Below are 21,761 nucleotides of genomic sequence, written 5' to 3' on the forward strand. Positions count from 1 at the left end.
AGTAGTGTTCCTATCTGTCAATATTTGCTTTTCGAGCACTCCTAATAACGTGTCACGGTCACACGTGAACCAGTAGTAGTCCAACCAGTTATACCTGTTTTCATTAATGATATTCCCGGTATGCGACTGTCGTCGAAATTACTGTCACGAAGCCTCGACAATAGTGGACACATTGAACTTTACCAGTATTGGATTGTGATAAGTGGATTCGGACTTCTCTCGAGTCACATCGTTGGTGCATGCGGAAGCCGGTCCGGTGACCAACACATGCTCGCTCTTACAGTGAGCGGTGGGAGGCGGTCGAAATCGGCGAAGAATTCTCTTCTGTAGAGAACCGACCAACGACCAGTTTCGGGAAACATGAAGTGAAGTTAGGATGATGCTACTAATTTAGTACATGAGTGCCTCTCGGAGCACCAGTTTATTTCGTGACGGAACGGTTTGTGCTCCGCGAGTAACAAAGTGTCGTATGGTTATCGTTTTGGGATTCCCGCTTGAGAGGTTGTGAGTTCATTTCTTTTTTTTTTAACATATTTCCTGCCGTTGCATCATATAAACTGTGTAGATAGCATCTCATACTGTTCTCTCATTGGAAGCACCAACTGGAATCGATTGGAGTCGGTTAGACTGGAATCAACCGATTCATATTGAGATTTATGACAATTCTGAACGGAGTAATAATAAACATTGGAATTAAATTAAAACAGGACATTAGTGACATCCTTGGAGATACGATACATAGCAATGTGGATTAAATTGTCTGTTCTCAAAAAATGCGCGATTTTTTTTAATTATAAGAAGATAAGATTTTCTTTATGACCAACTTCGTCACAAAAGTTCATCTGTTTATTTCATTCGAAGTGGAATTGTCCCGGTTAAATGCTGCACTACCGCAAAACAAATGCTGGTTAAGATCTACACTCAAATCACTGATCATTCATCTTACGAGTTTTGTTTTGATCGTACCGACACTGGTTTGCTTTAGAGATTATGATAATTCCGACAGATGTCGTTATTTATTACGCGGTATGTCTCATCTAGCTTATTGATAGCGATGTAATTATTCAATTCTGGTTCTTGTTACGGTGCCAGAAGTGGTTATATTAATCTCTACACAACTGTTCTCCAATATCTGATTAGAGAGTACTCACTAGGTGTCACTGAGTTTGGAAACTGGTAACTGAGATTTTTTGTTTTTGTTTTCACATTTCGTCCTCAACTTATCAGTGCGAGGACAATTCATGTTAAGCTCAAACACCACTGAGTAGTTCAACATAAACAACTAAGCAGACGTGAAGTAAAGTGTACAGTACTGGTCAGGTAAATAATATTACGATAGATCGAAAATCGAGGATACAATTATATCACGAGATTGACCTTTTGACGTAAACAGTTTTGTTGTTTAATTTCCCTACGATGTTTTCACAACAGTAGGCCGAGAAAAAATGTTGTTACGTTAATCCCAAGTAGCAATCCGCAACTAGTTATAATACGACTAAGTCCAAACTATGTTGCAGCAAGAGCACGAACATGTTTTTTTACGTTACACTGGTTAAAACAAGGTGACAGCAATATTTCTTCCCAACATGACTAGTTACGAAATAATTATTTAGGTTTCCAATCACCACATCTTTTCGTCATATTGAATTAATTATAATTTATAAGCTATCGTTACTAAATTCAAACAAATCTTTAATCACAACTATGCTTCTAGCTACTAGTTTAAAATAAGTTTATTTTACTTCAATCGTAGCAACCCGTAACATGCTCTGATACCACTTAGCCCAACTATGTTGTAACAAGAGCGCGAACATGTTTTTTACGTTACACTGGTTAAAACAAGGTGACAGCAATGTTTGTTTATAACATAAACATTGAACTAACTATCATGTGTAAGTTATTGCTACTTTATTCTAACATATCTTTAATATCTTTATTGTACGAGTTTAAACTTGAGCATAATGAAAACCGGATGAAATTTAAGTTATTCCTTTATGAATTTTCGAACTTTTGATCAAACTTCATCAAGTTCCGGACAAGTGTTGCATCGCATTTTTTGAACGCTTGAGCCCAAATTTTTTTTGAACTACTGCATGTTCCCAACTGCCTTACCAAGCTGCCTTGTGAAGACCCTTTTCACGATTGCCCAGTAACGTTCGCTGGGTCCAAGCTGAGGGCAATTTGGTGGATTGTGTTTGTGTCCTCCTTTACATAAGTCTCATCGTCCATCAAAACGCATGCATCCTGACACTGCAAAAGACACGAATACAATTTCCGAGCCCTTGTTGCTGCTCACTTCTTCTGTTCTACACTTTGTTTCGAGATTTTGTGCATCTTGTAGGTCTTCAGGTGATTTCGCTTCTTGATACGCTGGATCATTCCGACACTCGTTCCTGCTTTTTTGGTCAAATCACGTATAGACATTGATTTGTTCTTCATGATTAGAGATACTACTGTCTGGTCCAGTTTCGGGTTGAAAAAACCAGGTTTTCTGCCTCCTTCTGGTAGCTCATCCAAAGAATAGTGTTCCCCAAACTTATTAAGAATGGTTTTAACACTGGCATGATGAATTCCAAACCGCTTCGCCAATTTTCGCATAGTAATACCCTTCTCACTTAGCCATGTGTCCAGAACCTTAATTTTCACTTCCTTTTCAATACGCGACATTTTGAAAACGCAGAATTTCAACTGCACAAACAAGTAAACACACGAAAGCTGACAGTCAAACGCACAGCATGCTGTGATTTGAGCATACAAAATCATCACAAATACATGCGTACAACAAAAATGTATGTGGATAGCTTATTTTCGATACACTCCTTAGTTAAAACAAGGTTTATTTTTCGTTGCGAAACCTTTATAAATACGTAAACGTATGTGAAATTCGTTACTGTGAATTGATATGGCAATAACATAGATATTACAAGATTATAATATACAATTTTTGCATTGATTCAGATAGCGATCAGTTGGTTTTCTTAACGTAATGATAACGAAAATGCAACTTAAGAAACTTTTGTAGCTTCAATATGGCGAACACACTATGGATGGAGTCGCAAGAAGTATATGAAACATAAATAAAACCAGAATTTAACTTTTTTCAAAACTAATTTTGGCCAAAATAAAGAAAGCCGGAATAGTCATTTCTGTTCTATGAAGTATAATTGAACATCGATTGTGATAATATTATAATTCTCATGATACATAAATTTAAAAAAAATCAGAAATCACTCTACTTGAATTAATATTGAGCATTCTGAACAAGGCTATTTCGTTGTTTATTTTCGATTGAAGGCGCTTAAAAAACAGTTCATTAAAATTGAATTTCGCTCGACAGTTTTAAAATCGTTGCGAAATCTGTACCTTCTATCAAATTTGTGATTTCAAGTACTTTAATGTCTTTTTATTGTTGGTAGAAAAGCATTCTGGAATTATTCAATGTTTATAATGTCGATGGTGACTAAGTTTCAACTAGTTTACTTGAAAACAAGTTATTTTCAAGTTATGGAAAGATAAGTTATTTCAGTATGGCATTACAACGTAACGACAACTTATTCTTAGCCAACTTAGCAACTAGTAGAAACTGCGCTGTTTTGAGTCACGCAAGTGGTTAGATGTTAGTTGCAATCACTCAAATTTCTGGGTGCAAACTAGTCATAAATAAGCTAGCGTAACAAAAATTGTTACTTGGGAAGGCACAGAGCAAAAAACACAAACATTCAAATTTCTTTGCAGCAGCTTTGCCTGGTTGACCGCCTGGGAGATTTCCGTGAATCAGAAGCCAGTTAACGTGTGACCTAAACTGACTTATAACATAAAAATTTCAATAATGTGAATGGTGGAGCCCATGTGGGTTACGGTAGAGTTACGATTCCAAAAATAATCAGCAGAAAAGATGGCAAAATCAGCATCTTGAGTATGACAAACTGTTTATTTTGCTCGAATGAAGAGACCAATTTGACTCAACACTGATTGAAAAGAAGTAATAATGGTACCCAAAAAGAATTGATAGAAGAACTCGAGTCTCTCAATGCATGAACCACGAGAGAATTTTTCTACATTTCTTCGCTCCACTTCATACTCTGAGTATTTCACGGCCCTTAAAAAAATTTACAGTCTGATAATGATCCTTGCTGTGTGGAATTTCCCATACTAGGCTGCAATATTTCAAAACCTTTGTGTGGAGCATTCACATACATTTTCATAGACACAACTTATACAAAGGTTATATGCACATAGTTAGAATAAGCGACAATAGTAAAATGATTCTATCGCAATTATCAACTGCCTGTATAGAATCGGATCGCGAAACGAAACCGTTTGTTGCTTCAGAGAGGATCCCCACAGCAGCGTGCTAACCTTTGATTCTCAGAAATGTCATCGATAGAAATTCGCTCTCGCACTGGTGTCGATTCTATGTTAAATGAGCCATGCCAGGTTTTTGTTGTTGCGATGATATCCGTCTCTCTTTGATGGCACTGATTCAATCGTGTGAAGAGTTGCTGGTGAGCGTTCTTTGATACGATAAAAGCCATCCTTGGAGTCATTAAAATCATTAAAAAAACGTTAGCGAATATATTGCGTCAAATGTAGACATCGATTTCGCTTCCGAAAAATATTTGTTTGAATTTTTACTTGCATGATAATATACATTATAATTTTGGATATAGCTTCTAGTAAAAATATAAATTTGTGAGCAAATACTGTTCGATACCGAACGCATAATGCAGGGAAAAAATCACTCATGTCTTGTCTTTTCCCAAAATGATTGTTTTGTCATACATTCCCGTTCCCATATTCCCCACTGAACTCAAATTTAATCCAATAGCTTGTATCTGATCCCTAAAATTCACACGCATTGATCATGTCCATTCATGTCCGCACAGGAAAGTCTCCCCATACAAGCATTCTCTGCTAACACGCAATTCGTGTTGTTGTATTGAAAGGGGTCGGGGCTTAATCCTTGCCGAATGAATGCACACGCCGAACTGAAAAATAGTATATAAGAAATCGTTTCACGCACTAAAATTCATTATTGTTGTAACCATTGTACAGTAAACATCGCGAAATAAAATTAAAGAGTTAAACCTGGAATTTCTTTTCTGCCACCGAAAGAACACCATTTGAGGTTTGGTATCCGCTGCTTGAGTGAGAATTCCGATTGCTGCTGCTTTTGAGCCTGTCGCCATCGAGTATAGTTCGTTTCAGCGTTCTGAGTCGCTATCGAACTTCGTCCATCCGTTCTGGAGCACCGCCGAGAGAACCACAAAAATTTGTCTATCGATCCGATCCTCAATCAGACCCTACCCAAGGTAATCTGTTGTGGACACCGGTTCGAACTGTACGGACAATTTTAATTCTCTGGTGTGTTGGTGTTAGCCGTAGCGGAGTTAGATTGCCCACTGAAGAGATTTGTTCCTGTGCCATTATCCCTACATTGTACGCCGTACATTGTTTTGGTCCTTCGAACCGGATAGCAGCATCGGTAGCTTGCGATTGCAGCTGGAGTAGTTTTATCCTGCTCTGGTGGAGAAGTGAAATCCGTGAACATTTTGACCAGATTTGAGTCGTTCGCGTTCGAAAGTATAGTCCGCGCGAGAGACTAGTGAACAAGTGGAAACACGTCCGAACAAGTTTCGTCAAGACAGTTAATGGTGAACACCCAAGTGATTGAACATTTAAGATAATAGTGTTTGTGCTTGATTGAACTAAATAAGTGATTGTTTGAATTGAACTGATGTCGTTAATGTACACACCGCAAAAAAGTGATAAAATGGTCGAGTTAAAAACACTCGTGCATCTTCGTGGTCAAACCAAGGCAAAAGTGACCAGAATCCGTAAAACCGTCGAAGAAGTGTCGGGTGCTGGCGCTGTGCAGTTCACACTAGCTCAGTTAAAAGTGTATTTAAGAAATTTAGAAGCCCATTATCAGGAGTATCTAAATTTACACCATCAAATTATTGGACTATCACCGCCTGAAAAGTTAGATGATAATGATGCCACGTATCTCCAATTTGAATCACTGCATACTGAAACTGCAACTATGGTGGAAGCACTCATTCAATCGTCGAGCCCGCAACCAATCTTGCCAACAGGATCAGCAGTTCTACCTTCAAGTGTGTATCAACCGCAGATTGTAGTCCAACAGCAACCGCTTCCGATTCCCATTCCTTCGTTCGATGGGAAACCGGAAAATTGGCCGAGATTTCAGCAGGTGTTCTCGGACATCATATCAAAATCCAGAGACTCTGATGCCGTCAAATTGCATCACCTCGAGAGGGCAATTTCTGGCGGTTCCGCTGCCAAACTCATCGATCCAAAAACGCTTAGAGAAGGAAATTTCGCCCACGCTTGGGATTGGGCCATTCCATGGATTGCTGAGCCTTAAACGCATGCATAAGGAATGCTCCAAGCAAATGAGGGAGCTTTTGAACGAAACAACTCGTCACGTCGAAGGTTTGAGGCTGCTGAAACAGGATCTACAAGGCGTTTCTGAACGTTTTGTCGTCGTCGTTCTATCTGATGCTTTCGACACTGAGACAAGGAAACAGTGGGAAGCAACCATTCCTCATAAGCAGATTCCCAAGTATGAAGACACCATTCAATTTTTGAAGGAGCGATGTTCTTTGCTTGAACGTTGCGAATCCAGTCATCCTAAGTCAACATCAACCAAGGATATTAGTCAAAAAATTACTTCAAAACTGCCCCCAGCGAAATCTTTTGCTACGATTGCACCCGTTTCTAATAGTAGTGCTACTTGTGAGATTTGTAGTGCGAGCCATCCCAATTATAAGTGCGATAAGTTTCTTGCTTTGACGGTACCCCAACGTAGAGTTAAGGTAAGAGAACTGAATCTATGTTTTAATTGTTTGAGGAAAGGCCATATTTCCTCGAAATGTACGTCCAACAGAACTTGCCAGGAGTGTCAAAATAGACACAACACATTGTTACATGAGCCCAAGATAACAAAGCCCAATGTAAATCCCGCCGTAAACGATCCAAAATCTGTTACTGATAACTTGAAATCTGATAATCCAAAACCAAAATCAGGAGATTGTCAAGTGGTCATTAGTTCTCAATCATCTCCCCAACCCGTAGATGAATCGTCTTTTTCCAATTCAATTCACAAGGTTCGTCGATCGGATAGCACTATTCTACTAACGGCCATGGTTGACGTCTTGGACAGCCATGGAAATCCCCATCCCTGCCGTGCTTTCCTCGATTGTGGTTCCCAACCAAATTTAGTTTCCCGTTCCCTTGTTGAGTACTTGGAAATAGAACAGATACCAACTCATGTTGAAGTATTTGGTGCCACCGGTAAAAGATCGGTGTTGGATAAAAAGGCAACACTTACGTTCCATTCCCGTTGTACTGATTATCATGCTCAAATAGAATGTTTGGTCACCGATGTGGTGACTGGTCCCCTTCCAGGACAAAAATTAGACTATCGGTCTTGGAATATTCCCTCCGGTTTATCTCTTGCCGATCCTGCTTTCCATTCCCCAGGAGAAGTTAGCCTATTAATTGGAATTAAGTTGTTTTTCCATTTAATGCTCCCCGGGCAGATTACACTCGGTAAAAATTTACCAATCCTTAAGGAAACCCGTTTGGGATGGGTTGTTGCTGGCGGTGCTGAAGATCTGCATGAAAATCAGCATTGTTATACAGCTAATCTCAAACAACTTTCGGAAAGCATCGAAAAATTTTGGAATGTTGAATCGGTCGAACTTGTTGATGCTGTGTCCAAAGAAGAGCAAGAATGTGAGCAAATTTTCCGTTCAACCACAATTCGTAACCACGATGGCACCTATACTGTTCATTTGCCACTTAAAGAAGCCGTTAGCGAATTACAAAATAATCGCTCATTAGCTCTTAAACGTTTCCACATTCTTGAGCATCGTTTCAAGAAAAATCCCGATTTGAAAAAGGCTTATACTGATTTCATTAATGAGTACAAATTGTTATCCCATTGCAAACAAGTTCTCGAATCCGACGATCTCCCTGGAAAACTTATTCATTATTTGCCACACCACGCAATTCTGAAACCAAGCAGTTCCACCACACGTTTGAGAGTTGTTTTTGATGCTTCGGCTCGAGCAACTGGTCCATCACTAAATGACGTTATGATGATTGGACCCACAGTTCAAGATGATCTTTTCTCCATAATTCTCAGATTTAGAAAACATCGTTTCGCAATAACAGCTGATATTTCTAAAATGTACAGAAGAATCCGTGTTAATGAAAATCATTCCAGCTTACAGCGAATTTTCTGGAGGGATAGTCCCGATGACTCCTTACGAATCCTTGAATTGACAACCGTTACCTATGGAACATCTAGCGCCCCATTTTTGGCCACCCGAACATTATTACAATTAGCTAGAGATGAATATCACCGTTTACCATTAGCATCTAAGGCAATTGAAGAAGATTGCTACGTAGATGACGTGGTATCTGGAGCAGATACCATTGAAAAGGCCATTAAACTTCGTTGTGATTTAACAAACTTGTTTGATTCCGGTGGCTTCCCGGTGCATAAATGGTGTGCGAGTGATTCCACTATTCTTGATACTGTTCCTGAAGAAGATCGCGAAAAGTTTCTTGAATTCGAATCTTCTGATATAAACAAGGTTATCAAAACTCTAGGGCTACTGTGGGACCCTGAAAACGATATTTTTCGTTTCCATTGTGATTTGAAACCAACTTCGTCTATACCAACCAAACGTATTGTTCTTTCTGAGATCTCCCGTCTGTTCGACCCTTTAGGGTTGGTGGCCCCGGTAATAGTTCTGGCGAAGGAAATTATGCAGCGTTTATGGAAAGATGGATTAGGATGGGATGATCCATTAGAAAACGATATATTGCAGTCTTGGCTTTTATTCAGAGAATCATTGAGTTATGTAAACCAAATTAAAATTCCACGTTTCGTTGGACTAGAATGCATAGAATATTTTGAAGTGCACGGTTTTGCAGATGCCTCCAATCGCGCTTACGGAGCTGTCATTTATTTAAGAGCTGTTTCTTATACCGATGTTAAAATTTCTTTGCTTTGTAGTAAGTCAAGAATTGCTCCATTAAAACCATTAACAATTCCTAAAATGGAATTATGTGCCGCCTTGTTACTTTCGAGGCTAGTTCAGAAATGTATATCATCGTTAAAATTAGATACCAGGCGCGTCTGTCTATGGTCCGACAGTCGTATTGTTCTAGCTTGGTTAAAGAAGTCTCCCACTCAGCTTGAAGTTTTTGTTCGCAATCGTGTGACAGAGATAAACACCATCACCGAAAGCTTCTATTGGTCTTACGTACGTTCAGAGGATAATCCAGCCGATATTGTGTCCCGAGGGCAACTCCCGCAGGCTCTTTCGAAAAATAATTTATGGTGGAACGGAGCGTGTTTTTTAAAATCCCATCGATACGAAACCTTCTATCCTGATATTCCTCTGGATGCAGAGCTTCCGGAAATCATACAAAATGTGACAATTATGTCTGCCGCAGTTGTTTTACAAGATGTTCCTTTTCTTGTAGCCTACAGTTCGTTTCGGAAATTGCAAAGAGTTATTGCATATGTCCTACGATTTGCAGCTAATTGTAGATCTAGCCATGCAAATCGTATGCATTCCAAAGGATTGACGGTACCAGAATTACGAAAGTCAATGCTTACTATAGTTGGTTTGATTCAACGGCTTGAAATGTCGGATGAAATTCGTTTGATTTCATCAGGAAAACTTAGTCGTCATCTAGGCACGCTTGATCCAGTGTTTGTGGATGGTTTATTAAGAGTTGGTGGAAGATTAAAAAACTCTCGTCTACCTTATGAAGCCCGACATCAAATATTACTACCAAGTAAAAATCCAGTTTGCGATTTATTAATCCGAGACATGCATTTAGAAAACCTTCATTTAGGTCCCTCCGGCTTGATGTCACTTTTGCGTAAGAGATTTTGGATAATTAATGCCAAATCAACCATTCGTAAGGTGCTAAGAAAATGTATAATCTGTTTCCGATCTCGTCCACAATGTCTTCAACCCATGATGGGTAATTTACCAGTTCCATCTGATCCATTTTCCATTTTTTTGTTGTTCCATCTGATCCATTTTCCAAGACAGGTGTAGATTTTGCCGGACCGATATTTGTGAGGACTGGTCTCCGAAAATTCGTTCGAGTAAAGGCTTACATCTGTATATTCATATGCCTTGCTACCAAAGCTATTCACCTAGAATTGGTTTCTGACTTGTCGTCAGCGGCATTTATAGCTGCTTTGCACCGATTTGTTAGTCGTAGAGGATTAGTAGAAGAAATACACTCCGATCACGGCTCAAATTTCGTTGGTGCCAGATCAGATCTCCATGAACTTTATTTGATGTTTCGCGACGATCAGGCCAAGGGAAAAATAGACCAGTTTTGTTCCGCAAGAGAAATTGTATGGAAATTCATTCCGCCACGATCTCCTAATTTTGGTGGATTGTGGGAGGCTGGTGTGAAAGGTACGAAAACTCATTTGCGTAAGATTCTGTCCAATGCTTGTCTCACGTTTGAAGAATTCTATACTGTTCTCACGCAAATTGAAGCGGTCCTAAATTCGCGCCCACTCATTGCAATATCATCGGACACACATGAACCTTATTCCTTGACTCCGGGACATTTTCTGATTGGCAGAGAACTAGTTGCTATCCCTGAACCCAGCATTAAAGATATACCTGTTAATTATTTATCCCGATGGAACTATTTGCAGTCTCTTAAAGAACAGTTTTGGAAACGTTGGTCAAACGAGTATCTCAATACACTACAGGCTCGTTCTAAATGGATAAAAGGTTCCCCCAACGTGGTGCCTGGGCTCATTGTTTTAATAAAGGAAGACAACCTTCCTTCCCAGTCATGGAAATTGGGCAAAATTTTAAATGTGTATCCTGGCAATGATTCTATAGTTAGAGTAGTAGACGTACAAACATCGACTGGGGTATACCGTCGTTCAGTATCCAAACTCGCACCTCTGCCAATTGAAGAGAATGATCAAGCACTCGCATCTACAGATCCACATCGTAGCCCGGCGGGTGAATGTTCGATACCGAACGCATAATGCAGGGAAAAAATCACTCATGTCTTGTCTTTTCCCAAAATGATTGTTTTGTCATACATTCCCGTTCCCATATTCCCCACTGAACTCAAATTTAATCCAATAGCTTGTATCTGATCCCTAAAATTCACACGCATTGATCATGTCCATTCATGTCCGCACAGGAAAGTCTCCCCATACAAGCATTCTCTGCTAACACGCAATTCGTGTTGTTGTATTGAAAGGGGGTGGGGCTTAATCCTTGCTGAATGAATGCACACGCCGAACTGAAAAATAGTATATAAGAAATCGTTTCACGCACTAAAATTCATTATTGTTGTAACCATTGTACAGTAAACCTCGCGAAATAAAATTAAAGAGTTAAACCTGGAATTTCTTTTCTGCCACCGAAAGAACACCATTTGAGGTTTGGTATCCGCTGCTTGAGTGAGAATTCCGATTGCTGCTGCTTTTGAGCCTGTCGCCATCGAGTATAGTTCGTTTCAGCGTTCTGAGTCGCTATCGAACTTCGTCCATCCGTTCTGGAGCACCGCCGAGAGAACCACAAAAATTTGTCTATCGATCCGATCCTCAATCAGACCCTACCCAAGGTAATCTGTTGTGGACACCGGTTCGAACTGTACGGACAATTTTAATTCTCTGGTGTGTTGGTGTTAGCCGTAGCGGAGTTAGATTGCCCACTGAAGAGATTTGTTCCTGTGCCATTATCCCTACATTGTACGCCGTACAAATACTACATGAAATGAAATGTCCGAACCTCTCACAGAAAAGACGTGAATAGTTTCGAACCGTGTATACTTTTGTTGAGAACACGATGACCCAGTACCAAATTTCATGACAATCTATCCACTAGTGTTTGAATAGCAGCTGATCGTGTCAAACGAGTTCTAGTTTTCATCAAGCTATGGAAAAAGACGAGCTACAGCATTCAGCATAAAAGCAGCGGTGAAATTGAATGATTAGCGGAACGGATTGGTTCACCATCCCCTGTATTCTCCAGATCTGGTCCCCAGCGACTATTATCTATTTCCAAATCTGAAAAGGCTTTTCCTGGGAAGGAAATCTTCGTCGAATGCAAGGGTCATTGCTAAAACGGAAGCCTTCAAATAGGCTTCCGTTTTATTTGAAAGGCCTTGACAATTCTTTTTTTTAAAGGGCATCGAAATGTTGGAGAACCGATGGGTCAAGTGTATCGCTCTAAATGGAGAATTTTCACGGTAAACAATCGACTTTTTCTTTGCTTCGCTCGGGCTGCGCCATCCGGATTATTGTTGCGTTAAACTTTCGCCTTCCGAATCCCTTTACGAGTGTTGATGCTTTTGATTCCTTGGAATATAGCTGCCAACTACTTGTATCTTAGAGGAGGAAATGTCTGAAAAATATACCAGTTTTACGAAATATTGAAGCAGGTGCTATTTATAGTTTTTTTCGAGGGGCAAAATCGATTGATGAATCTTTTGACCGAGGAATAAGTGAGTGTGGTAGGCCTTATTGTGATAGAAAGAGCGTTGTGCTAATAACAGATGCCAGGAGTCCCAAAGGTTACTTATTTGTTAGCGTCATTTCGAAAATTTTATACGGGACAATAACCGTTGTGTTTCTGACCATCAAAAGCGCGAGTGCTAAACATTTTGCTTTTTTGGGAGTGGTGCGCCGTCTCGCGGTAAATAGCTGAAGTTGTGGCTATAACGAATTTTCGGTGACATCTTCCAATGTAGGCAGCAGAATCGACGTTCGATCACGGTGTTATAATTACATTGTCAGACGAACTGCGAGTGTGAATACCAGTGAGATCATTCCAAATTTTCATATTTTGTTGAATCAACGATGCTTATGTATCGTGAAATCAAAACAGAGCACACTAGACTAAATACCGTCGTCATTCGAAATATGTTTAACCGATGTATTTTTATTTGTTTTCATTAGACTGTTCTTCTTTTTTTATTCGTGAAATCGATGGTTCATCTGAGAATTAATTATTTTCGCATTTAATATAGCAAATGTGGAATCGCATTTCTAAAACAGTGTTTTAGCCATTCGATATTTTATGAAAATTTTGGACAAATCAAGTACATACGTTTTCTTACTAAACAAGCTTTCCCTATATGACCTACTAGGAATCATTTCAAGCGATTTCTAAGTGTACTAGTTTATAGCATATACATGACTATTATATTATATGAAAATTTTGCAAGATTAAATTAATTGGAGCGAGAGCAACTAGACATCAGGCCATCTGGTGTGTGTGATACTGTAAGCAATTATGTTATCGTATATTAAATTGTGTTATATTATATTATATTATATTATATTATATTATATTATATTATATTATATTATATTATATTATATTATATTATATTATATTATATTATATTATATTATATTATATTATATTATATTATGTTATTTTATGTTATATTATATTGTATTATATTATATTATGTTATATTATACCATATACTTATATTAAAATATTCTAAAAACATATGTTATGGGTACGTTAGGGGTGGAAGCATCAGGGCATCAGACGAATTGATGACTGGATTAGGGAATTGCTATACTTTTTTGTTCGTACTGAGCTCTGCTCGATGCTTTCAGGTAGAAGGAAATTTGCTGTTACCATATACTCAGGTCGAATCGAATCGAAGTTTCACTCACGACGAGTCATTCGTTGTGAAGTTCATTAGGAGTAGTACCATGTACCACTGCTCAACATATAAAATTGTTCTCCTTATAAGTCATTAATTTTAAAGTAATCTTTTACTTAACATCAAGGTCGTCACAAGGTGAGCTTGGTCCTCACAGGTTCCTAATTCATGCCTACACGTGTGTCTGTGGTGACAATTGGTCGATGGAAGGTGTTGGTGGCAGTATGAGAGGGGGCGAAATGGCTTATAAACTCAATCCCATTACACATAGTAAAATATATCATAGCATATCGCAACATGTCATTTTTTCATTATATTATATATTATTATTTATAACATTTTTGTCGCTATTACATTCATAGTTATTACTATCATTAACAATATTATATATTATGATGTGGATATTATTATTATTAGAAGAGAAATACTTTACTTCCTGCAGTGTTGCGAAAATAGAAGAGCATAACTGACACTCTACATTTACTGTTATATATTATTCTGTATATTGTTTTATCATATATTATATTATATTATATTATAAAAGGTGATTTTTTTGAGGTTAGGATTTTCATGCATTAGTATTTGCTCAGATTTTTTGAGGTTATGATTTTCATGCATTATTATTTGCTCAGTATGCTCTGACATTTCATCATGAATAGACTTACTAACGAGCAACGCTTGCAAATCATTGAATTTTATTACCAAAATCAGTGTTCGGTTCGAAATGTGTTTCGCGCTTTACGCCCGATTTATGGTCTACATAATTCTGGTTGAATGGCTACGTAAATAAGCAAAATTGCCGCATTTGGAGTGAAGAGCAACCAGAAGCCGTTCAAGAACTGCCCATGCATCCCGAAAAATGCACTGTTTGGTGTGGTTTGTACGCTGGTGGAATCATTGGACCGTATTTTTTCAAAGATGCTGTTGGGCGCAACGTTACAGTGAATGGCGATCGCTATCGTTCGATGCTAACAAACTTTTTGTTGCCAAAAATGGAAGAACTGAACTTGGTTGACATGTGGTTTCAACAAGATGGCGCTACATGCCACACAGCTCGCGATTCTATGGCCATTTTGAGGGAAAACTTCGGAGAACAATTCATCTCAAGAAATGGACCGGTAAGTTGGCCACCAAGATCATGCGATTTGACGCCTTTAGACTATTTTTTGTGGGGCTACGTCAAGTCTAAAGTCTACAGAAATAAGCCAGTAACTATTCCAGCTTTGGAAGACAACATTTCCGAAGAAATTCGGGCTATTCCGGCCGAAATGCTCGAAAAAGTTGCCCAAAATTGGACTTTCCGAATGGACCACCTAAGACGCAGCCGCGGTCAACATTTAAATGAAATTATCTTCAAAAAGTAAATGTCATGTACCAATCTAACGTTTAAAATAAAGAACCGATGAGATTTTGCAAATTTTATGCGTTTTATTGTTTAAAAAAGTTCTCAAGCTCTTAAAAAATCACCCTGTATTATATTATATTATATTATATTATATTATATTATATTATATTATATTATATTATATTATATTATGTTATATTATATTATGTTATACCATATTATATTTTTTTACTATATTATACTGCATTATATTATATCATTTTATGTTATATTAATTTCATTACACTAGGTTTCATTGTATTTATTAATATAAATCATTTATCATGGGGACGTAAAGGGAGGGAGAATCGATGACTAGACGAGGGATTGCGGATAGACAGCCAAAGTCACTTGAAGGAAACTTGTTTCCTTCTGAAGGTTAGATATGAGTCTGACGCGCTTTTCTCAAACAAACCATCAGGCGGGTTCAAGCAGGTATAGCGATATGCTTCATCCATGCACTGGATATTATGGTTGGAAGAGCATCTTTTTTCCCGCGGAATACGAGTAAGTAACTCTACTTACATATCCGCCCAACCCTTTTTGTTCGCTTTTCGGTAACAGCTATAGTAAGAAGGTGAATGGATGAGTCATATCGGGGCTACTGTAAGTCTACCCGCATCCACTGGCAAGTCCTTGAACTGATGGTGGCTTCACTTGACATCACATCACAAATCACGGTCCGACAGATTAGGATTCCTCTTAATCGCCTTCAAAATCTTACCACGCAGTTTCCGGTCGACAGTTCCACTCCGACGTTATACCGTTTGATAACGCGTCATACGGTATTTCTGGGCAATTTCAGCTGTTTAGCTAGCCTTGATGCAGACCACAATGCATTTTCCAAATAACAATGCACAATTTTTTCTCATCTTTCGGTTTCCATGTTTATTGTTTACAAAGTACAGTCAATTTGCGGAATGTCAGAAATCATACGTGAAGCTTACAAAATTCCCGACACGTGGGCGCCAAGAACTTCCAAATCCGTCCACCAGAAGCGCCACAATATGAGCAAAAGTTTGTTCCAATTCTAAATGAAGCAAGCTTTAGAACGCGTTTCAGCACCCGAGATGAGATTATGGAATAAATTTCGGAAACTTTTTGATCAAGGTAGTTGTCAAAAAGGTCCGTAGTACAAAATTGGCTCATAAATACGACATCAATTCAACCTAATACACTAGAGGGCACTAAGTAGGGTTAAGAGATTAGTTGATGACTTTTTAAGTGCTTTATATAAAGTTTTCTTTGAAAAAGCGAATCACGTTTCGTGTGTAGTACTATCGACGAAAACAGGGGTTCAATAAAAAAAAATAAAAACCTATCAGAGGAAGCGTCTTTTTACCATTTATCACAGGTTTTTATTCTCGCAACCTCATTAATCTATTCTTCCATTAGTCTGAGATCAAAACATCATCAGTAAGATTAGTACTTCATTCATCTATCATTTTCCGACGAGTACTGATAAAGTTTTAGATAGATGTAAGCATTTTTTAAACTTCGTGCAATTTGTATAAAACTCTCCGAAGTAAGACATCGAATCATATGAATTGCTGGATGAGGCAACAATGACATTGAAAGTTAACATTGAACATTGCAAGTAGTAAAGTTTCCGATCTTGGTCTTACTCATCTTACATACTCTAAGCTTCTAGAAATTGTGAAATAGATTGAATCGTAGCCAATCAATCCGATCCGAAACATTACAACCAAACTACGTCTATTCATGTGTTCCACGAAGTGTTCTTCCCTGACTATCTTTCTCTTGCTTTATCCACCCTCCGATTCCCCGTTTTCTTACCGATGGATTTGGTCGGACATAAATTTAAGTGCTCTACCTAGCAATGGCACAGGTAAAACAAAAGTCCCGATGAAATTCCCCACCCGGTCTATGGTGTTTCAACCAATGACGAAATACCAAATGATGTGATGGCAACCGCATCAGCTAGACTCTCCGGCCCAAGATTTACAAAACAGAAGATTAAACAGCTCAGACAATGTTTCTTGTTTTCAGTATCAATTTAAGTTACCGGCGGTGAACATTGCGCGCCTTCAACGAGGTCCAACTTTGATTTGACTACCGGGCGGCACTCAATTCGTTACGATGAGATTAACTATCACTTTAAGTTTATTTATAAATTTGGTCGTTGCCCGTAAGTTGTGCATAAAATGTTCGGAAACCGAAATGAACGAAGAAACGTGATTTGTTTTTACATTTTTCAGAAATGAAATCATGTTCCTTCAACGAACTCTGCGTGCCGGTAACGATCTGTCCACCGTACAAAGCATATGCAACCCAAAGCTTCAAAATCTGGCCACCGGAACTTCAGCGAATGGCCAAAAGCAACTTTTGCAATCGGGAAACCATCGATAAAGCTACGGTAAGATATAAACTGCACAAAAGTACACTTCCCTGAGCCCGAGAACGGATTTACTTTTCTATTCCACAGGTCATTAGCGTTTGCTGTCCAACGACAATAAATCACAAGGAATGTGGCGTACAGGCGGTCAACCGAATCTCCAAAGGGCAAGTTGCGATGGTGTTCGAGTACCCATGGATGGCTCTGCTGCAGGATTCCAACGGGAAGTTCGTTTGTGGCGGAACTCTTATCACTAGCCGATACGTGCTGACAGCTGCCCATTGCATAAAAAACGCCGCACCGATGTGAGTACCATTGTGATCATTGGAAACAGAGTAGAGTAAATTCCGTCTCTGTAAGCTATCTTAAGAAGGATTACAGATCTGAGATGAAATAAGTATCACTATTTAAATTTGTGTAATGCAGCATCAATTCGTTTGTTGTGTTTCGAAGAAACAAATAAGCATCATTCACATGATGAAACTAGTTAGGGTTACCAACCTAATATGTACAATTTTATTTGGAAAAAAACGTCTTCGTTTTTCGTCTTCAAGTGGTGTGATAATGATAATGCCTTTCTCTTGTCATTCAAAAACTCTCATTGAAATATATATTTTCGTTAGGAAGATTTCTGACACGAATTTTGGCTGATTTTTAACACAAATTCATTCAGATTGTTTCGGTTAGTTCAGAAAAGTGTGACTCAACTGAAAAGCGCGTTTTGGCGGCTATACTACTTATGCCAGTACATCTCCGGAACCAAAAGTGACAGCCAAATTACCTTCGAAGTTGTTTGACAACTTAATAGTAACTTTCAGGCGAGCCTAAGTTTGTTAAAATCTGTTCAGCCCTCTCCGAGAAAATTATGAGGAGAGAATAATCTTATAGAGAACATCCTACCATTGAAAAAAACATTCAATTTGAATCAGTACCGAATGCAGGAGACGTGCTTGAGCACTGATAATACTATATTATTCGCCCTTCGTTTTTGTTTTGTTAGAGTACGTGTATTCAACTAGGAATCCGAAAGGTCAACGATGTGAGGAAGATACGCATGGTTTTGTCTGAGTGAAGTAATTATGTTCTTAACAACAATTTTTCGCCCGGTGGGATATCTAATGGTTAACTAATATTTTGTGGATCTTGAATTGTGAGATCTGATTTTCCATTGGAACGGAAGCATGACTTATTTTGCCATGTGTGTAATCTTAATTACAGAATTCAAATAATAGTTAAATATGTCAATATATAGCCAAACTTCGAACAAAGACTGTTGTACTTCATTTTCATTTAAGGCTCAAAAATATTGACTTTTAATTCAACATCTATTTCTTTACAATTAATTTAGTCCTTAATCTACACCGTTTTGCCTTTCTCTATAGAATGGTATTAGAATTGCTGAAAAAAACCGACTTTTGAACAGAGCCTCGGAGACCCATAGTGTTACATACCATTCGACTCAGTTCGACGAGATCGGAAAATGTCTGTGTGTGTGTATGTGTGTGTGCACTTTTCGAAGATATTTATACGCGCTCAATTTTCTCAGAGATGGCTGAACCGATTTGAACAAACTTATGCTCGTTTGAAAGCTACTCTCGGGCCATTGATCAAGTTCAAAGATCAAATTGTTGTGGCTTTTGGTTCCGGAGATATGATTGTATAAGTGACGTAACCGACAAAACGCGTTGTATTTTTACGCGCTCAATTTTCTCAGAGATGGCTGAACCGACTTTAACAAACTTATGCTCGTTTGAAAGCTACTATCGGACCATTGATCAAGTTCGAAGACCAAATGGCTGTGACTTTTGGGTCCGGAGATATAATGGTATAAGTGACGTAACCGACAAAACACGTTGTTTTTTACCGCTCTAATGTATACAAGGGTGCCAATAATTTGGGATCACCTCTAATTTCGTAAAGCGCTACTGTTAAAAATTTTAAGCACCTCGAAAAAAGTCCTCATGCAAAATTTGAGCTAAATCGGACATGGATAAGGGATGCTGCTCAGCGGTTAAAGTTTGACTTTTGGGACCAAAAAATCGATTTTTTCAAAAAAAAATAAAAAATTTTTCGAGATGACCCTAAATCTCAACATTTCATGCAGTTTTAAGAGTTTCGGCATCAAAAAAAATTTTGCTATTTCGCCAAAAGCTATTTCGCCGAGAGCCATTTGGCCGAAAGCTGTTTCGCCGAAAACTATTTCGCCGAAATCCATTTCCCCGAAAGCCATATCGCCGAACGCCATTTCGCTAAAAGCTATTCTACCGAAAACTATTCCGCCGAAAGCAAATTCTCCGAAAGTATTTCCACCGATAGCAATTTCGCCGAAAGCCATTTCGCCGAAAGCAATTTTACCGAAAAAAATTTCGCCGAAAGCCACTTCGCAGAAAACAGTTTTGTTGAAAACAATTTCGCCGAAAGCAATTTCATCGCCATTTCGTCGAAAGCCATATCGCCGAAATATATTTCACCGGAGCCATTCTGCCCAAAAAAAATATCGCCGAAAAAGTTTTACTGAAAACAATTTCAGTTTAGCCGAAAACAGTTTCGCCGAAAACTGTTTTTCCGAAAATCATTTCGCCGAAAGCAATTTTGCTGGGAGCCATTTCGCCAAAAGCCATTTCGACGAAAACCATTTTGTCGAAAGCTGTTTCGTTGAACTGAAAACATCGCAAAGAGCATAATTGAGGCTTGATTTTTTAATGAAATAAAACGACTGTGAAATCGAACTAGTATTGCATTCGAGTACAGGGTTGTTACGGTCGCGCGGATTTCGCGGTTTCCGCGGATTTCACGATTTTCGCGGATTCGAAAAAAAAAAGTTCTTTGCAAATTTTTGAAGCTAGTGAATTATTTGAAATCCTAAAAAATTAAAGATGGGTGAACGTTTCAGCAATTGGTTGAGCTGGCCGAATGATAAAACCTTGATAAAACCAAAATTTACTAGAAGGCGGTTCTAGCAAATGTTTTCTTCAGTGGACAAAATTTCGATTTTATGCTCTTCGGTCTCAAGTGGTACAAATTGCTATTTCAACATAGCTGTTGCCAAGAATTACAAAAGCTTTTCGATTTATGTGATTGCGTTTCCCCATTCTAATGCGGAAATCGAGAGAAGATTTTCGCACTCAAAGATATTGATGTCTGATGGAAGATATCGTCTCAGTGAAAACACATTCAAAAATGCAAAGAACGTAATAAACGGAATGCTATTCTTCAATAAAATGGTCACAAATTGTGTGTATGATAAAAATCGCATTCTCAAAGCAAAATTGGCACGACTGGCTTACGAAGCGAAGTTGGACAAGAAAGGAAACGAAGAAGTTCTGCGATTACATCCGTGGTGATAAGAAATTGTTCTAATAGTTTGTTGGGTTTACTATCCAACATTTTCAATTGTTCTTGCGCTCTGGAATTTTTTCTGAAATATGGAAGAAATCCTATGTGAACAAGGGTATAGGGGCGATCTTAGGGGTCCTTCACGAGACCCGTCGAGCAAAAAAAAATGTCAGTTAGTTAGTAAGAGATACACAAATAAATCTTGCCCCGGTCCCATCCATACGTAAAAGTAGCGCTGCTGTACAACTTCACCATTTACTGTTACCTCTGGAGTTCCTCAAGGAAGTCACCTTGGACCTTTTATAGTTGTATTGTATCTCAAGGATCTAAATTTTTCGATCAATTGTATGAAACTAACGTTCGCCGATGTCTTCCATATTTCACATTTCAAAATGGTTTTAAATGGTGCGAAATGCTCCGTTATCTCTTTTAGTAGCAAAAAGTTTGTATTCAAGTTCGACTATAATATTCCACAAACTGTTCTTGAACGCGCATCGTCTGTTAAGGACCCGTATGTTCTTCTGAATTCCAAGATAAATTTTAAAGAGCACATAGAGCTTACTATCTCCAAAGCCTCTAAGCTATTAAAATTTGTTTTCCGCGTTACTAAAAATTCTCTGATGTACATTGCATGTAAGCTCGGTATTGCGCTTTAGTTCACTCAACTTTTGAATATCCATCGCATTGAAGCGATTCAACGAAAATTTGTTCGATTAGATCTCCAACATTTTCCATGAAGATATTCTTTAAACTTACGAGTGACCATGACCGCTGCAAACTGATTGGTCTCGATTTATTATTTGTCAGTCGCGATGTTTGTAAGGCTAGTTTTGTGACAGACCTACTTCAGTCGCGGATTGATTTCACCTTGCAATTGCAATTGTTACAATTTGGCATTCGAAGTCGTAATCTTCGATTCTATTTCTTTCTTCGGATTCTCTATGTCAGAGATAATTATGG

At 38.5% G+C, this 21,761-nt stretch overlaps 1 protein-coding gene across 1 annotated transcript in view; it reads left to right on the plus strand.

Annotated features, from left to right (window-relative positions):
- The first annotated feature begins 253 nt into the window (after window positions 1-253).
- The window catches only part of LOC131429272 (uncharacterized), a 42,539-nt gene continuing 21,031 nt past the window's right edge, over window positions 254-21,761 (plus strand). The window contains exons 1-4 of the mRNA XM_058593324.1: window positions 254-504; window positions 17,120-17,258; window positions 17,329-17,486; window positions 17,556-17,770. Coding sequence (XP_058449307.1) covers window positions 17,210-17,258; window positions 17,329-17,486; window positions 17,556-17,770 — 422 coding nt within the window. The 5' untranslated portion in view covers window positions 254-504; window positions 17,120-17,209. The remainder of the gene's footprint in view (window positions 505-17,119; window positions 17,259-17,328; window positions 17,487-17,555; window positions 17,771-21,761) is intronic.

This window comes from Malaya genurostris, chromosome 2, assembly GCF_030247185.1.
Source record: "Malaya genurostris strain Urasoe2022 chromosome 2, Malgen_1.1, whole genome shotgun sequence".
NCBI lineage: Eukaryota > Metazoa > Arthropoda > Insecta > Diptera > Culicidae > Malaya > Malaya genurostris.